Source organism: Oncorhynchus mykiss, chromosome 21, assembly GCF_013265735.2.
Source record: "Oncorhynchus mykiss isolate Arlee chromosome 21, USDA_OmykA_1.1, whole genome shotgun sequence".
NCBI lineage: Eukaryota > Metazoa > Chordata > Actinopteri > Salmoniformes > Salmonidae > Oncorhynchus > Oncorhynchus mykiss.
Genome location: NC_048585.1, coordinates 62,981,644 through 62,999,322, shown reverse-complemented (window position 1 = coordinate 62,999,322; position 17,679 = coordinate 62,981,644). Strand labels below are relative to the sequence as shown.

At 45.3% G+C, this 17,679-nt stretch overlaps 1 protein-coding gene across 5 annotated transcripts in view; it reads right to left on the bottom strand.

The window, feature by feature from the left end:
- LOC110500813 (TSC22 domain family protein 4) overlaps positions 1 to 8,208 on the bottom strand; it is a 59,569-nt gene extending 51,361 nt beyond the window's left edge. The window contains exons 1-2 of one of the 5 annotated variants that reach the window (XM_036958397.1): positions 7,672 to 8,208; positions 7,443 to 7,518 (exon numbers count right to left, since the gene is read on the bottom strand). In XM_036958397.1, the coding sequence (XP_036814292.1) occupies positions 7,443 to 7,518; positions 7,672 to 7,835 (240 nt within the window). In that variant the 5' untranslated portion in view covers positions 7,836 to 8,208. The remainder of the gene's footprint in view (positions 1 to 7,442; positions 7,519 to 7,671) is intronic. The other 4 variants (XM_036958396.1, XM_036958394.1, XM_036958393.1 and 1 more) reach the window with 4 other exon arrangements.
- Positions 8,209 to 17,679: the final 9,471 nt, after the last annotated feature.

Sequence of the window (17,679 nt, the reverse complement as noted above, 5' to 3'; positions counted from 1 at the left end):
TGCTGCACAAACCTCCAAATAATGAGCTTCAATGCCATACAACACTCCTTCCATGGCCTCCAACTGCTTTTAAATGTTGGTAAAAACTAAATGCATGCTCTTCAACCAATTGCTGCCTGCCCGACTAGCATCACTACTCTGGACGGTTCTGACTTAGAATATGTGGACAACTACAACGACTGTTGCTTATACAACTCTTTTAGCTAGACGGCTAATACTACAGAACTGGAAGATGGCAGCTCCCCCATCTTATAAATATTGGGTGAGGGATGTGTTGTGCTCTCTGAAACTAGAAAAAAATTAATTCAATTCACGTGGGAACCCCAAACTGTTTGATGAGGCTTGGGCTCCATTCCGGTCTTACTTTAAACAGTCCATCCTCTGATGGCATTCCAATTAATACTAAAATAAAAGTCTGTGACTTAAGGGTTGGAGGAGTTTCTCTCTGTGTTTTTGCTGGGGGGGGGGGGGGGGGGGGGGGGGGGTATTAAGGTTCATGTGCTTATTGATTGTGGTCCGCAGATGCCTTGTTCATCTTGCCCAGGCAGAGACTGAAGTGTGAGCTTGTTTTTCCCAGTTATTTTTACATTTTGTTCACGCCTACATGAATAATCATTTTATTTATTTTATTTTAAAGCACTGTAAACTTTTTTTTGTCCACCGATTCTAGATTCAATTTTGGATTTGAGATTCTTAATGTGAGTCTGGAAGGAGAGTTTACAGTCTAACCAGACACCTAGGTATTTGTAGTTGTCCACATATTCTAAGTCAGAACCGTCCAGAGTAGTGATGCTAGTCGGGCAGGCAGCAATCGGTTGAAGAGCATGCATTTAGTTTTTACCAACATATAAAAGCAGTTGGAGGCCACGGAAGGAGTGTTGTATGGCATTGAAGCTCATTATTTGGAGGTTTGTTAACACAGTGTCCAAAGAAAGGTCAGAAGTATACAGAATGGTGTCGTCTGCATAGAGGTGGATCAGAGAATCACCAGCAGCAAGATCGACATCGTTGATGCATACAGAGAAGAGAGTCGGCCCGGGAATTGAAAACTGCGGCACCCCCATAGAGACTGCCACAGGTCCGGACAACATGCCCTCCGATTTGACACACTGAACTCTGTCCGAGAAGTAGTTGGTGAACGAGGCGAGGCAGTCATTTGAGAAACTAAGGCTTTTGAGTATGCCGATAAGAATGCGGTGATTGACAGAGTCGAAAGCCTTGGCCAGGTCAATGAAGACGGCTGCACAGTCCTGTATTTTATCGATGGCGATTATGATATCGTGGAGAAGGTACGGTGGGAACTTGGCTTTCAAAGATTTTAGAAAGGCAGGGCAGGATGGATATAGGTCCATAACAGTTTGGGTCTAGAGTGTCTCCCCCTTTGAAGAGGGGGCTGACCGTGCAGAGCAGTTGGCAGGGGTAGCCAGGTGGAAAGCATGGCCAGCCGTAGAAAAATGCTTACTGAAATGATCGATTATCATAGATTTACCGGTGGTGTTTCCTAGCCTCAGAGCAGTGGGCAGCTGGGAGGTGCTGCTCATATTCTCCATGGACTTTACAGTGTCCCAAAACTTTGGGCAATTAGTGCTACAGGATGCAAATTTCTGTTTGAAAAAGCTAGCCTTCGCTTTCCTAACTGACTGTATATTGGTTCCTGAATTCCCTGAAAAGTTGCATATCGCGGGGACTATTCGATGCTAGTGCGGTCCACCACAGGGTGTTTTTGTGTTGGTCAAGGGCAGTCAAGTCTGGGGTGAACCAAGGGCTATATCTAGTCTTAGTTCTATATTTTTTTGAATGGGGAATGCTTAAAGATATATCTAAGAGAGACCAATGTTATTGTGAAGTGGTTACTGAATAAACTGAAGATATATCCATTCCACCACCAGCTGCCCCATTAAACAACACAACAATATAGATTAAATAACTTGTTCCCAGCCTTCGCTTCCTCTGCTTCAACCTCGTCACTGAATAATGGTCACCTTGACCTTTTTCAGCACCACAACTTGCTAATGGACAGAGCCTAAAATGTTATTTTTGGTCTACCAGCCACTCAGATTTTTTTAACCAGACAAATATTTTTTCCCAGTAAAATTACACTAACAAAACCTGGACGTGCATGCTTTGAAATGTTTCTAAAACAACACATGTATTACTGCTGAGAAGTAATGTGCTATATTGTTGAATTTTGTGACCACTTTTAACCAAAATATGAGACAAAAATGTTCACCTGCCCCTTTTAAGGGCGGGAGGTTACCGTGGTAATGCGAGTCATGTTTGTGCCTGTGAGATCGAGAGTCTGACTAGTATTGCTTATCTTCCCTAGCAGTTGAAACTCAAACATTGAAAATCAACCTAGCATCTGAACAAAATAATGTAAATAGCTAAGGAACACAGGGACAGTCTCACTTCAGTTTCAGGTAAATTAAACACATTTTTACGCCTTCTAAAACTGTATCTGTCTTCACACAGCCCCCAGCCAGGCACAGTGACGCAGAAATACTTTGCACATTTTAGTGTGCAGTTCCTGTCAGAGTTCCTCAGTAGCGAGCCACAGCCTATAGACAAGGAACATGCCCCAACTCCCGGAACAGGAAACCTCCGTGCCGGCGGACCACAGACATCATCCTATTTGCCCAACATTGGAATGATTTTCTAATGTCATATTTCTCCATAACCTAAAAAATTGCAACGCCAGCCATATCAATGTTTGAAACCTGGATGTTTTACATAGGCCAAAATCCCACCATAGCAATAAAGCAAAGATTTCCTGATATTGAAAACAGCATTTCTTCTTCTACTACTGTCCAAAGAGAGTAAGACCCTGTTGCATCTTCAGATATTCCCTCTACATTTCTACCTGCTGTATAACTATCTGTCACATTATAAAAACCGCATCAGGTTTAAGAACGGTGTTGTCCCAAAATAGCATTCTGGATCATTGACACATTTGGCTGAGACCAGTGAACACATTGCTGCGCAATGAACACGCCAGCTAAACACATCATATGGTGTTGAACACGCCAGCTAACAACATCATATGGTGTTGAACACGCCAGCTAAACACATCATATGGTGTTGAACACGCCAGCTAAACACATCATATGGTGTTGAACACGCCAGCTAAACACATCATATGGTGTTGAACACGCCAGCTAAACACATCATATGGTGTTGAACACGCCAGCTAAACACATCATATGGTGTTGAACACGCCAGCTAAACACCAGTCTGCACAACTCTGCCAGGACCTAGGATCAAGAGAGACACAAGTGTTTTAGTACTACATCTCTTGACACAATGATGAAAATAATCATGACCTCTAAACCTTCAAGCTGCATACTGGACCCTATTCCAACTAAACTACTGAAAGAGCTGCTTCTTGTGCTTGGCCCTCCTATGTTGAACATAATAAACATCTCTCTATCCACCGGATGTGTACCAAACTCACTAAAAGTGCCAGTAATAAAGCCTCTCTTGAAAAAGCCAAACCTTGACCCAGAAAATATTTTTTTTAACTAAATTCGGCCTATATCGAATCTTCCATTCCTCTCAAAAAGTTTAGAAAAAGCTGTTGCGCAGCAACTCACTGCCTTCCTGAAGACAATGTATACAAAATGCTTCAGTCTGGTTTTAGACCCCATCGTAGCACTGAAACTGCACTTGTGAAGGTTGTAAATGACCTTTTAGTGGCGTCAGACCCAGGCTCTGCATCTGTCCTCCAGGTCCTAGATGTTAGTGCTGCTGGTGAAGCTACAAAATTATCCTCGCTGGAAGCCTGTGTTTCAGACATAAGGAAGTGGATGGCTGCAAACGTTCTACTTTTAAACTCTGACAAAACAGAGATGCTTGTTCTAGGCCCGAAGAAACAAAGAGATCTTCCGTTGAATCTGACAATTAATCTTGATGGTTGTACAGTCGTCTCAAATAAAACTGAGGGACCTCGGCGTTACTCTGGACCCTGATCTCTCTTTTGACGAACATATCAAGACTGTTTCAAGGACAGCTTTTTTCCATTTACGTAACATGGAAAAAAAATCTGAAACTTTCTGTCCAAAAATGATGCAGAAAAATGTATCCATGCTTTTGTTACTTCTAGGTTAGACTACTGCAATGCTCTACTTTCCGGCTACCCGGATAAAGCACTAAATAAACTTCAGTTAGTGCTAAATACGGCTGCTAGAATCCTGACTAGAACCCCACAATGTGATCATATCACTCCAGTGCTAGCCTCCCTACACTGGCTTCCTGTTAAGGCAAGGGCTGATTTCAAGGTGTTACTGCTAACCTACAAAGCATTACACGGGCTTGCTCCTACCTATCTCTCTGATTTGGTCCTGCCGTACATACCTACATGTACGCTACGGTCACAAGACGCAGGCCTCCTAATTGTCCCTAGAATTTCTAAGCAGCTGGAGGCAGGGCTTTCTCCTATAGAGCTCAATTTTTATGGAATGGTCTGCCTACCCATGTCAGAGACGCAAACTCGGTCTCAACCTTTAAGTCTTTACTGAAGACTCATCTCTTCAGTGGGTCATATGATTGAGTGTAGTCTGGCCCAGGAGTGTGAAGGTGAACGGAAAGGCACTGGAGCAACGAACTTCCCTTGCTGTCTCTGCCTGGCCGGTTCCCCTCTTTCTAACTGGGATTCTCTGCCTCTAACCCTATTACAGGGGCTGAGTCACTGGCTTACTGATGCTCTTCCATGCCGTCCCTAGGAGGGGTGCGTCACTTGAGTGGGTTGAGTCACTGACGTTGTTTTCCTATCTGGGTTGGCGCTCCCCCCTTGTGTTGTGGCGTGGCAGAGATCTTTGTGGGCTATACTCGGCCTTGACTCAGGATGGTAAGTTGGTGGTTGAAGATATCCCTCTAGTGATGTGGGGGCTGTGCTTTGGCAAAGTGGGTGGGGTTATATCCTGCCTGTTTGGCACTGTCCAGGGGTATCATCAGATGGGGCCAGTATCTCCTGACCCCTCCTGTCTCAGCCTCCAGTATTTATGCTGCAGTAGTTTATGTGTCGGGGGGCTAGGGTCAGTTTGTTATATCTGGAGTACTTCTCCTGTCCTATTCGGTGTCCTGTGTGAATTTAAGTGTGCTCTCTCTAATTCTCTCCTTCTCTCTTTCTTTCTTGGAGGACCTGAGCCCTAGGACCATGCCTCAGGACTACCTGACATGATGACTCCTTGCTGTCCTCAGTCCACCTGGCCGTGCTGCTGCTCCAGTTTCAACTGTTCTGCCTTGTTATTATTGGACCATGCTGGTCATTTATGAACATTTGAACATCTTGGCCATGTTCTGTTATAATCTCCACCCGGCACAGCCAGAAGAGGACTGGCCACCCCACATAGCCTGGTTCCTCTCTAGGTTTCTTCCTAGGTTTCGGCCTTTCTAGGGAGTTTTTCCTAGACACCGTGCTTCTACACCTGCATTGCTTGCTGTTTGGGGTTTTAGGCTGGGTTTCTGTACAGCACTTTGAGATATCAGCTGATGTACGAAGGGCTATATAAATACATTTGATTTGGATTTGATTTCATGAAAGTTTGATTTTTATAGCAATTTATTTGAATTTGGCGCTCTGCATTTTTTCTGGCTTTTGTCAATTTATTTACTGAAAAAGTAATTCAAGTAGTCGGCAATATCAGTGGGCTTTGTGATGAATAAGCCATCTGATTCAATGAACAATGGAGTCGAGTTGGCTTTTTTTTTTTCAGTTCAGGTGCTCCAAAGCTTTTTATTATCTTTCCTTTATATAAATGTATCTTTGTTTCATAGTATAGTTTATTTAGTCACATGATTTCTTAATTTGCAGTAAGTTTGCCAATCAGTTGGGCTGCCAGACTATTTTGAACTTCACAAATCAAAACTGTATTTTTAGCAGTTAGGCTTTATCAATATCTTGAAATATAAATTAATTAAGTACACATCGTGATATTTCGAGGAGTAAAAGGTTTCACCAAATATAGATATTACAGTAGTACTTTACAACACCGGTCTTCATCGTGGACAATGATATACAGTAGGGCAAGGGTCTTCATAGAGGACAGATAAGTATTAATGTCAGACCAGTGTAGTACTAACCTATTGCTAACCCTAAAGGGGAAGGGTTTGACACTTATCGGTTCAACAATCACTCAGCTATGTGCTTGAAATTAATTCAGATCAATGACGTCATCAGTCATAACCCACAATGGATCCTCTACGCAGCACAAGCCGTGACACATCAATACGGATCCGAGCCATTCGAGAAGGGTGCAACTGCAGCCCACAATTTGAGCATTCCGGAATCTGTAAGAACCCCTCTTTAGACTTTAGGACTACAGTACGTACATAGGCGGGAGGCAGGGGCGCTCCAGTACAGTCGATGGTGGTAATGCAACCGCCGATAAACCCCACAGAAGTAGTGGGGGTGACAACAGTAGATGGCTATAGTTAGCACAGACCGGTAGTGTCTTTCGCACCCGCCTGTCGGGCACTGTTTTCCCGCAATTCAGTTAAAGACAGCGACGGCAGGTGTTCGGCAGGCAGGAGCGAAGGACACTGTTAACTTAGCCAACTAGTCATAAGGAGGACTCCGGTACACAGCAGGTGTTCGGCAGGCAGGAGCGAAGGACACTGTGTTAACTTAGCCAACTAGTCATAAGGAGGACTCCGGTACACAGCAGGTGTGAGGCGACATCGTCTGCTAGCTAACTTGCAAGCTAACTAACTAGCCCCCGCCTCCTACCTACCGGAGTAGCTAGCGGTAGGCGACACCGGTAGACAGTGTCCTTCGCCCCAGCCTGTCAGGCATGGTGTTGCTCCAGCTTCCCACCTGCTGTTAGACGGGGGAGACCGGTAGACGGTGTACTTAGCCCCTGGGTACACAGGAGGCGGGGGCGACACCGTGTGCTAGCTAACAAAGCTATCCCAAGCTAGATAGCTAGCACACAGTGTTTCCCCCGCCTCCTGTGTACCCAGGGGCTAAGTACACCGTCTACCGGTCTCCCCCGTCTAACAGCAGGTGGGAAGCTGGAGCAACACCGTGTGCTGGCTAGCTAGTTAGCGTCACCGCCGTCTGTACTAGCGGGAAGCAGGGGCGACCGGAAGACAGTGACCTTCGCCCTAGCTTGTCGGGCACTGTTTTCCTGCAGTTCGATGGTGAGGGCAGGTGTTCAGCATGGCGGGAGCGAAGGATACTGTCTACCAGTGAAAAAACGCATAATACTTTTATTTCCCTTTTGACCCACATTCAAAAGCGTCACACTTTGGGTGGGGGTTCATGCAGGAACTAATGCAATACTCCTTCCTGCAGATAGAGGAAGTCCACATTGGGGGCTGCAGTTGCACACCATTGTGCCATTCACCGTGTCCCTCTCAATTAAATCTCACTCTCCTGCACAACTTTATTTTAAAAGTATTTTTTCCTTCTTGGTGAAATTTGTTTCAGGCAAAAGATGACGTACCTTGTACTGGATCTCTACCCGGATTCTGTAGCGGGAGAAGCAGGTTCCAGGGGTTTCAACCGTGTCTGTCGAACATCTATAGATGGTAGCTTCTATAGGAGTTAGCTACATGACATCTCATCACTGCCGGACAAACACACTGTATAACCTTAACCAGTTTGATGTAGGTATAAATAAATCTCAAATGTATTATAAGACCTTTCATAAAAGTTGGAAAAGTACTTCTGACCCCATCGCCGCTCGGTCGGTCGGCCGTAACTCCCGATCCAGGCTCACCCCACGGTAATAATATCCCGTTGGACCAGTGAGATGGGCAGAGGGCTTGCCCGGGCAGGGGTGAGCCTCGGTTGCAGTCCCGTTCCTTGTTCCGTCCTGTGCTAGCAGCTCTTCCATGGAGTCCCGGCCGAGACCGGCATCAGTAGTGTAGCCACGGAGAGGGAGAGCAGGCTGGAGTTATCACACACACCAGTCCGTTTTTAGCTGGCCTGGTACTTATACTTATCACAATACAAGTTAGCTAACTAGCTACAGTAGCTAAACATTCTGGCTAGCTAGTTAACTACTGTAACTAACTACTTCTGCTTTCCGCAGCGGCGCCTGTCTTCAGTCACTCCTTCCCCCGTCTCTCTTTCTCTGCTGGAAAAAGACGGGTGGCTTTCTCATTCAGCTATAAAAGAACGGTTCTGGTCTCAGTATCTAGCTACATGTTTTTCTATTTAGCAAACTGTTGACAACTTTTATAAATCCGGAAGTTACGCCCCCGTGGAGCCTCGTGTTTATGGTGCCCTGGTGACCCCTGCTGGCCAGATCCGATTACTACAGCCTTCCAGGTTGTAGGGGCAAGGGTTCCGGTGTTATGCCGAAAATCTTCCCCTGCCAGAATCCCCCCCATCTAATTTCCTTATTTTTGTGGCTAGAGTCAAATACTTTCTGTGACACACATCAGAGTCAAATACTTTATTTTGATCAAACTTAGTCAGGATAGGCAACCGAAATTAATAATTAATGTATGTGTGTTATATTAAACATAGAGGAAGGGGTAAAATGTTGGCAAGCAATGAACATTTCAGAACAACTATGGCTGAATTATTATCCTTACACTTTAAAAAATACTAGTCGAATAAGACATGTGAGAGATGACGAATTTTGGCAAAGAGATTTATTTATAGATTAATACAAATTCAGTAGAGGGTTTAGGTACAGGCGACATGGCATCTTTCCGCCCGGGTGCGGGTGCGGTCGGCGGGCGCTGAAGGGGGAGTTCGCTCAGGACGCCATACAAGCTAGAACCGCCACATACACTTGAAACAAATAGCCAAATAGAAAACTGCAGACAAAAATGCTTTCTGCTACTAAGATCAGTTAAATGTAGGCTAAACTGACAACGGAATGCAGAGCAGAAATCTCAACTAGCAAGCAAGTTGCAGCAATGAATGTTTGTTTATTCCAAGTGTTGTTGTTTGTGTCGCACTGCTTTGCTTTATCTTGGCCAGGTCGCAGTTGTAAATGAGAACTTGTTCTCAACTGGCCTGCCTGGTTAAATAAAGGTGAAATAAAATGAAGAACGCAAATAAAATGAAGAACGCAAGGGGGGGGGGGGGGGGGGATTCTGTCAGGGGGGAGATTTTCGGCACAATGGTTTCAAGGCTGATGCCCAGCCCAGAAAGACAATTTCCAAACATGGCCACTTAGAGAAGTCAGATTTGAATATTCATAATAAGACACTTTAGTCATCACTTTTGTGCACAAAACATCCATTGAATTATTCAAATAATTGTAGCTGAGAAGGAAGATATACATTTGTTTAATTCATCCAATATCTGCCATGTTTTCAGGCTGCACATTTCAGGCTGCACATTTTAGCCTACACATTTCAGCCTACACATTTCAGCCTAAACATTTCAGCCTACACATTTTAGCCTACACATTTTAGCCTACACATTTCAGCCTACACATTTTAGCCTACACATTTTAGCCTACACATTTCAGCCTACACATTTTAGCCTGCACATTTCAGCCTACACATTTCAGCCTGCACATTTCAGCCTGCACATTTCAGCCTGCACATTTCAGCCTGCACATTTCAGGCTGCACATTGCAGCCTACACAAACTATGTGATAAATGGTAGCCAATTTAAATCCGACCACCTCACTGGCACAACTCTGAAATAAAGGACTCTGGAGGCCAAATGGCAAAAACGAGTTCACAAACGGTTCACATCAAAAAAACACTTTAAATTCTTAAACCAATTAAAGATACAATATGTAACTTTTTGGGTAACCTGACCAAATTCACATAGAGATGTGAGTTATAGCTCTTTCATTCACATTGAAAGCAAGTCTAAGAAGTGTTAGAGCTGTTCTATGTGCTCTATTTCTATGCTTCCTGTTCTGAAGTTTAGTTTTTATGTATTTTACTTACAGTTTTGTACAGCTGGAACTACAATATTTTTGTCTATGTAAAAGATATTCCACAGCGGTTTAGATGGTACAACGATTCTCTACGCAATGACTGCTTGTTTTGTCATATTAACTATTACAATTTTAGTAACCAGGAAATGGCGGAGCGATTTCTGCATAGTACATCTTTAACGGTGCATTTGACAATGGTTCAATTACTTTAACCATCAATTAAATTTTTTAGACACATTTGTATTTGTATTTATTATGGATCCTCATTAGTTCCTGCCAAGGCAGCAGCTACTCTTCCTGGGGTTTATTATGGATCCCCGTTAGATCCTGCCAAGGCAGCAGCTACTCTTCCTGGGGTTTATTATGGATCCCCATTAGTTCCTGCCAAGGCAGCAGCTACTCTTCCTGGGGTTTATTATGGATCCCCGTTAGATCCTGCCAAGGCAGCAGCTACTCTTTCTGGGGTTTATTATGGATCCTCATTAGTTCCTGCCAAGGCAGCAGCTACTCTTCCTGGGGTTTATTATGGATCCCCGTTAGATCCTGCCAAGGCAGCAGCTACTCTTTCTGGGGTTTATTATGGATCCTCATTAGTTCCTGCCAAGACAGCAGCTACTCTTTCTGGGGTTTATTATGGATCCCCGTTAGATCCTGCCAAGGCAGCAGCTACTCTTTCTGGGGTTTATTATGGATCCCCATTAGTTCCTGCCAAGGCAGCAGCTACTCTTTCTGGGGTTTATTATGGATCCTCATTAGTTCCTGCCAAGGCAGCAGCTACTCTTCCTGGGGTTTATTATGGATCCCCATTAGTTCCTGCCAAGGCAGCAGCTACTCTTTCTGGGGTCCAGCAAAATGAAGGCAGTTTATACAATTTAAAAAACATTACAATACATTCACAGATTTCACAACACACTGTGTGCCTTCAGGCCCATATTCCACCACTGTTGTATCAATATGTTTTGATGACATCTCAACTTGCTCAATTTACACATAATTTATTACAAGATTTAGTTGAGGTTTAGGGTTTAGTGAATGATTTGTCCCAAATACAATGCTTTTAGTTTAAGAAATATTTAGGGCTAACTTATTCCTTGCCACACACTCTGAAACTAACTGCAGCTCTTTGTTAAGTGTTGCAGTCTTTTCAGTCGCTGTAGTAGCTGACTTGTACTTATTTTATTTTATAGATTTTTATTTAAGATGTCAGGGCTCTTAGTGTTGCAAGCTTTTTATGCCTCAAAAGCTGTGCTTGCAAGCTCTCTGAGTTGTAAGATATGCAAGCCAACATGTGCTGTATGGCCCAAGTAGGTAATGAAGGTGAGATGCATGTTTGACAGAAACATTTGTTTGAATGGCAATAGCTCTTCCATTCCTGTTTCAGTGAGTAGGCCAAAGTAAGCTGAACAAAGCCTATGATAGTAAGCTTGTGGGTGTTCAATCCGAGCTTGTTTGAAAATGTTAGCCAGTGAGCTATTGTATTTGCGAGTCGCAGAACCACTGAATTCTAATTTCAAAGCTGTACTCATTTAGCATGTGTTGCTGTTGTAGATGTGTCTATTCAACGTTCGCTTCAACAAGTAAACCCTGTCAGAACCTGTAGCGTTCGGGTAGCCATCCAATGCATCCTCTATGTCAGCTAGGAACGTCTCAGTATCGTTTGGCTGACCTGGAACGGTGTCAAAGATGGGGACATTTTTGACGAGTTTGTCAAGACGTTCTGTGCCAAGCGGGCGGAGAGGGTTGGCTTCATCCTGTGGGGAAATTGGGTCTGAAAGGCCAAGAGGAGAAGCCAAGTCTTGGCTTTGTTGGCGAAGAGGCGCCACATTACTCAGTGTCGAATGGCCAAGAGGAGAAAACTTAGGGACACATGAGGGAGGCAATGTCTGAAACCTTCTATCGTCTTCACTCCTTTGAGTACCAGACTCCGGTTGCTTGGTTGGGTAGTCACGCTGTAGCGCGGGACCATTCTGGACTTCCTCCAGATGGTACCTAAGGGTGGTATTCTGCTTCATAGCAGAGTCCACTTGGGAGCTTAGAGTACTGATTTTAGACACATGAGTCGCACTTGCTCCATTTAGCCTCATACTTATCTGTCATGGTTTGCAGATTTTATTTATTTATTTAACCTTTAGTTAACTAGGCAAGTCAGTTAAGAACAAATTCTTATTTACAATGATGGCCTATCAAAAGGCAAAAGGTGTCACGCCCTGACCTTTTTAGAGCTTTTTATGTCTCTATTTTGTTTTGGTCAGGGTGTGATTTGGGTGGGCATTCTATGTTCCTTTTTTCTATGTTTTTGTATTTCTTTGTTTTGGCCGGGTATGGTTCTCAATCAAGGACAGCTGTCTATCGTTGTCTCTGATTGGGAACCATACTTAGGTAGCTTTTTCCCACAGGGTTTTTGTGGGTAGTTGTTTTCTGTATGGTTTAGTTTCGTTACAGAACTGTTCGGTTTCCTCTTTGTTCTTTTGTTCAAGTGTTTTGATTTAATAAAATATCATGACAACGCTGCACGTTGGTCCAGTCATTTACAGGAAGAGGATCGTGACAAAAGGCCCCCTGCGGGGACGGGGCCTGGGATTAAAAATGAGAAATAAAATAAAAATATAGTACAAAACACACATCACGACAAGAGAGACAACACCACACTACATAAAGAGAGACCTAAGACAACAACATAGCCAGGCAGCAACACATGACAACACAGCATAGTAGCAACACAACATAACAACATGGTAGCAACACAACATGGTAGCAGCACAAAACATGGTAAAAACATTATTAGGCATAGACAACAGCACAAAGGGCAAGAAGGTAGAGACAACAATACATCACACATAGCTGCACAATATTGCTTAGAAACAAGGGCAGTGGTGTCATCGTTGAGGACCTTTAAGGTTGCAGTGACACATCCATAACCTGAGTGGAAACCAGATTGCATACCCAAGAGAATACTATAGACATCAAGAAAGCCAGTCAGTTGAGTAGATCCACGCCTTTTGCGTAAAGAAAGACGCCAGAAAAGGGGCCGCAGGGCATCCTTCTGAGAATCCGGAGGCGAGTGAGTAAACTCCCACTGCCTTCCATTCTACTGGCTAACGTGCAATCATTGGAAAATAAAATTGATTGATGACCTACGATTAAGATTATCCTACCAACGGGGCATTAAAAACTGTAACATCTTATGTTTCACGAGACGTGGCTGAACGACGATACGGACAATATAGAGCTAGTGAGATTTTCCATGCACCAGCAGAACAGAGACGCTACTTCTGGTAAGACGAGGGGTGGGGGTGTGTGTCTTTTTGTCAATAACAGCTGGGGCGTAATGTCAAATATTTAAAAAGTCTTGAGGTATTGCTCGCCTGAAGTAGAGTACCTTATGATAAGCTGTAGACCACACTATCTACAGGAGAGTTCTCATCTGTAATATTTGTAGCCGTCTATTTGCCACCACAGAACGAAGCTGGCACTAAGACCGCTCTCAACCAACTCGATAAGGTTATAAGCAAAGAAGAAAATGCTCACCCAGAAGTGGAGCTCCTAGTGGCCAGAGACTTTAATGCAGGCATACTTAAATCAGTTTTACCACATTTTTACCAGCATGTCACATGCGCAACCAGGGAAAAATCAGTCCTAGACCACCTTTACTCCACACACAGAGATGCATACAAAGCTCTCCCCCGTCCTCCATTTGGCAAATCTGGCCATAATTACATCCTCCTGATTCCTGCTTACAAGCAAAAACTAAAGCAGGAAGTACCAGTGACTCACTCAATACGGAAGTGGTCAGATGACACAGATGCTACGCTCCAGGACTGTTTTGCTAGCACAGACTGGAATATGTTCCAGGATTCATCCAATGGCATTAAGGAATACACCACCTCAGTCATCGGATTCATCAGTAAGTGCATCGATGACGTCATCCCCACAGTGACTGTATGTACATATCCCATATGGTTTCTGGATTACAGGCAACATCTGCATCAAGCTAAAGGCTAGAGCTGCCACTTTCAAGGAGCAAGAGACTAATCCATACTAATGCCCTCAGATGAACCATCAAAGAAGGAAAGCATCAATACAGGACTAAGATTGAATCATGCTACACTGGCTCTGATGCTCATCAGATGTGGCAGGGCTCGAAAACTACTACGGACTACAAAGGGAAACCCAGACGTGAGCTGCCCAGTGACGCGAGCCTACCAGACGAGCTAAATGCTTTCATGTTCGCTTCGAGGCAAGCAACCATGAAGCATGTACGAGAGCACCAGCTGTTCTGGATGACTGTGTGATAACGCTCTCAGTAGCCGATGTGAACAAAACCTTTAAACAGGTCAACATTCACAAAGCCGCTGTGCCAGACGGATTACCAGGACATGTACTCAAAGCATTAGTGGACCAAATGTCAAGTGTCTTCACAGACATTTTCAACCTCTCCCTGACTGAGTCTGTAATACCTACGTCTCAAGCAGACCACCATAGTCCCTGTGCCCAAGGAAGCAAAGGTAACCTGCCTAAATGATTACCGCCCCGTGGCATTCTCGTTGGTAGCCATGAAGTGCTTTGAAAGGCTGGTCATGGCTCACATCAACAGCATCCTCCCGGACACCATAGACCCACTCCAATTCCCCCCAACAGATCCATAGATGACGCAATCTCTACTGCACTCCACACTGCCCTTTCTCACCCGGACAAAAGGAACACTTATGTGAGAATGCTGTTCATCGACTACAGCTCAGCGTTCAACACCATAGTGCCCACGAAGCTCATCACTAAGCTAAGGACTCTGGGACTAAACACCTCTCTCTGCAACTGGATCCTGGACTTCCTGATGGGCCGCCCCCAGGTGGTAAGGGTAGGCAACAACACATCTGCCACGCTGATCCTTAAGACTGGGGCCCCTCAGGGGTGTGTACTTAGTCCCCTCATGTATTCCCTGTTCCCTGTTCACCCACGACTGCGTGGCCAAACACGACTCCAACACCATCATTAAGTTTGCTGACGACACAACAGTGGTAGGCCTGATCATCGACAATAATGAGACGGCCTATAGGGATGACGTCAGAGAACTGGCAGTGTGGTGCCAGGACAACAACCTCTCCCTCAATGTGAGCGAGACAAAGGAGCTGATCGTGAACTACAGTAAAAGGCGGGCCGAGCATGCCCCCAATCTCATCGACGGGGCTGTAGTGGAGCAGGTTGAGAGCTTCAAGTTCCTTGGTGTCCACATCAACAACAAACTAGATTGGTCCAAACGCACAGTTGTGAAGAGGGACAGTTGTGAAGAGGGCACGACAAAGCCTATTCCCCCTCAGGAAACTAAAAAGATTTGGCATGGATCCTAAGATCCTCAAAAGGTTCTACAGCTGCAACATCGAGAGCATCCTGAATGGTTACATCTCTGCCTGGTACGGCAATTGCTTTAACCATATCTACATGTACATACTACCTCAATCAGCCTGACTAACCGGTGTCTGTATGTAGCCTCGCAACTTTTATAGCCTCGCTACTGTATATAGCCTGTCTTTTACTGTTGTTGCATGTCTTTACCTACCTATTGTTCACCTAATACCTGGTGCACTGGTTGGTCGGCACTATTGGTTAGAGCCTGTAAGTCAGAATTTCACTGTAAGGTCTACTACACCTGTTGTATTCAGCGCACGTGACAAATAAACTTTGATTTGATTTAGGGAGTCCCATTGCTTTAGGACTTGGTTAGGTGGTTTAAGCATGTCCCAGTTTTGGTCAGCTAGCAGGACAAATTCAGACTTACTGTAAGGGGCCAGGAGAGAGCATAGGGCAGGTTAGTGTACAGGCCGGTGCTCATGGAGGACGATAGCACCCAGCAACAGTCAACAAAGAGCTATTTGAAAGTTGAATGCTTAAAACCAGACAATCAAATTGTTTGGTATAGAAGAAAAAGAAACGCACACCTATTTAGGCGAGGTGCTGGCTAGAGGAGTAGAAAGCTTGAAAATACCCTGATGAAGACAGCTTGGCTGACGAAACGTTGGAAATAAAATTTTTGCATCTGAGCTCCTAGAGTGTGCGGCTCTCTTTTATTTTCAATCAAATTGTTTGGAAGAGACTTGGTGGAGACAACCGAGCACTGAAGGTGATCCTTGGTAAAGATTGCCACTCCCCCACCTTTAGAAGATCTGTCTTGCTGAAAAAGGTTATAACCAGACAGGTTAACATCAGTGTTCAAAACACTCTTTTTGAACCACGTCTCATTAATGACCAACACATCTGGATCGGAGCTGTGAACCCACCCTTTCAATGGATACATTTTAGGTAATAAGCTTCTTGTGTTAACATGCAGAAAACCCAGGCTTTTACGAGAGCAGAAATCAGTGAAGCAGAAGTCAGAATTGGGGCAAGCAACAGTAGATGGGCCAGGGTGTACATGCACATTTCAGACAGACATCATCAACAGTAATTCAATCAAGGCACGGCAGAGGACAGGGAGAGCTCTGCAGTGCTGATTTATGACATCTGAATGTGCATCAAGATTATGTTGTACAGCAATTTCATCAGGTAACATGAATATTAAGCCGGCGAGAGGTGGTTAGAATAGGATGGGAGGACAAAAGTCTGTGTAACCAATAGAGTCAGAGTCCTCAGTGTGGGAACAAATATAGTCTGTCCCACGGTTGGGTTAAGAAAGTTTGTAGTCAACAAGGCATGCAGGAGTCATGAGGCAAATATCTAAATAGCAAAATGCACTATATTTAAAAAAAATATATAACGACTTGGGGCTAGCTATTGTAAGTTCAGAGTCACTCGCGTGCGCTGGAGGTGTGCTGGAGTGTGCTGGAGGTGAGCGAAAGCTCAGGAGAGAGGGGGGAGTGTGGTGGGGGTAGCTGTACCAGACAGGCCAGGGAGAGAGGGTTGAGTGTGGTGGGGGTACCTGTACCAGACAGGGGGAGACAGGCCAGGGAGAGAGGGGTGAGTGTGGTGGGGGTACCTGTACCAGACAGGGGGAGACAGGCCAGGGAGAGAGGGGGGAGTGTAGTGGAGGTACCTGTACCAGACAGGGGGAGACAGGCTAGGGAGAGAGGGGTGAGTGTGGTGGGGGTACCTGTACCAGACAGGGGGAGACAGGCCAGGGAGAGAGGGGGAGTGTGGTGGAGGGACCTGTAACAGACAGGGGGAGACAGGCTAGGGAGAGAGGGGTGAGTGTGGTGGGGGTACCTGTAACAGACAGGGGGAGACAGGTCAGGGCAGACGGTGAACAGAGAGGGGTGAGTGTGGTGGAGGTACCTGTACCAGACAGGGGGAGACAGGCCAGGGAGAGAGGGGTGAGTGTGGTGGAGGTACCTGTACCAGACATGGGAGACAGACCAGGGTAGACGGTGAACAGAAAGGGGTGAGTGTGGTGGGGGTACCTGTACCAGACAGGGGGAGACAGACTAGGTGCAGACAGTGAACAGAGAGGGGTGGAGTGTAGTGGGGGTACCTGTACCAGACAGGGGGAGACAGGTCAGGGCAGACGGTGAACAGAGAGGGGTGGAGTGTAGTGAGGGTACCTGTACCAGACAGGGGGAGACAGACTAGGGCAGACGGTGAACAGAGAGAGGTGGAGTGTAGTGGGGGTACCTGTACCAGACAGGGGGAGACAGACCAGGGCATATGGTGAACAGAGAGAGGTGGAGTGTAGTGGGGGTACCTGTACCAGACAGGTAAAGACAGACCAGGGCAGATGGTGAACAGATCACCAGGTGGATTCCAAGCATTAGTGCAGCAGGTAACAGGAGTAGGTGTGGGGTGGCATGTAGCCAAGTGGTTAGAACGTTGGGCCAGTAACCGAAAGGCTGCTAGATCC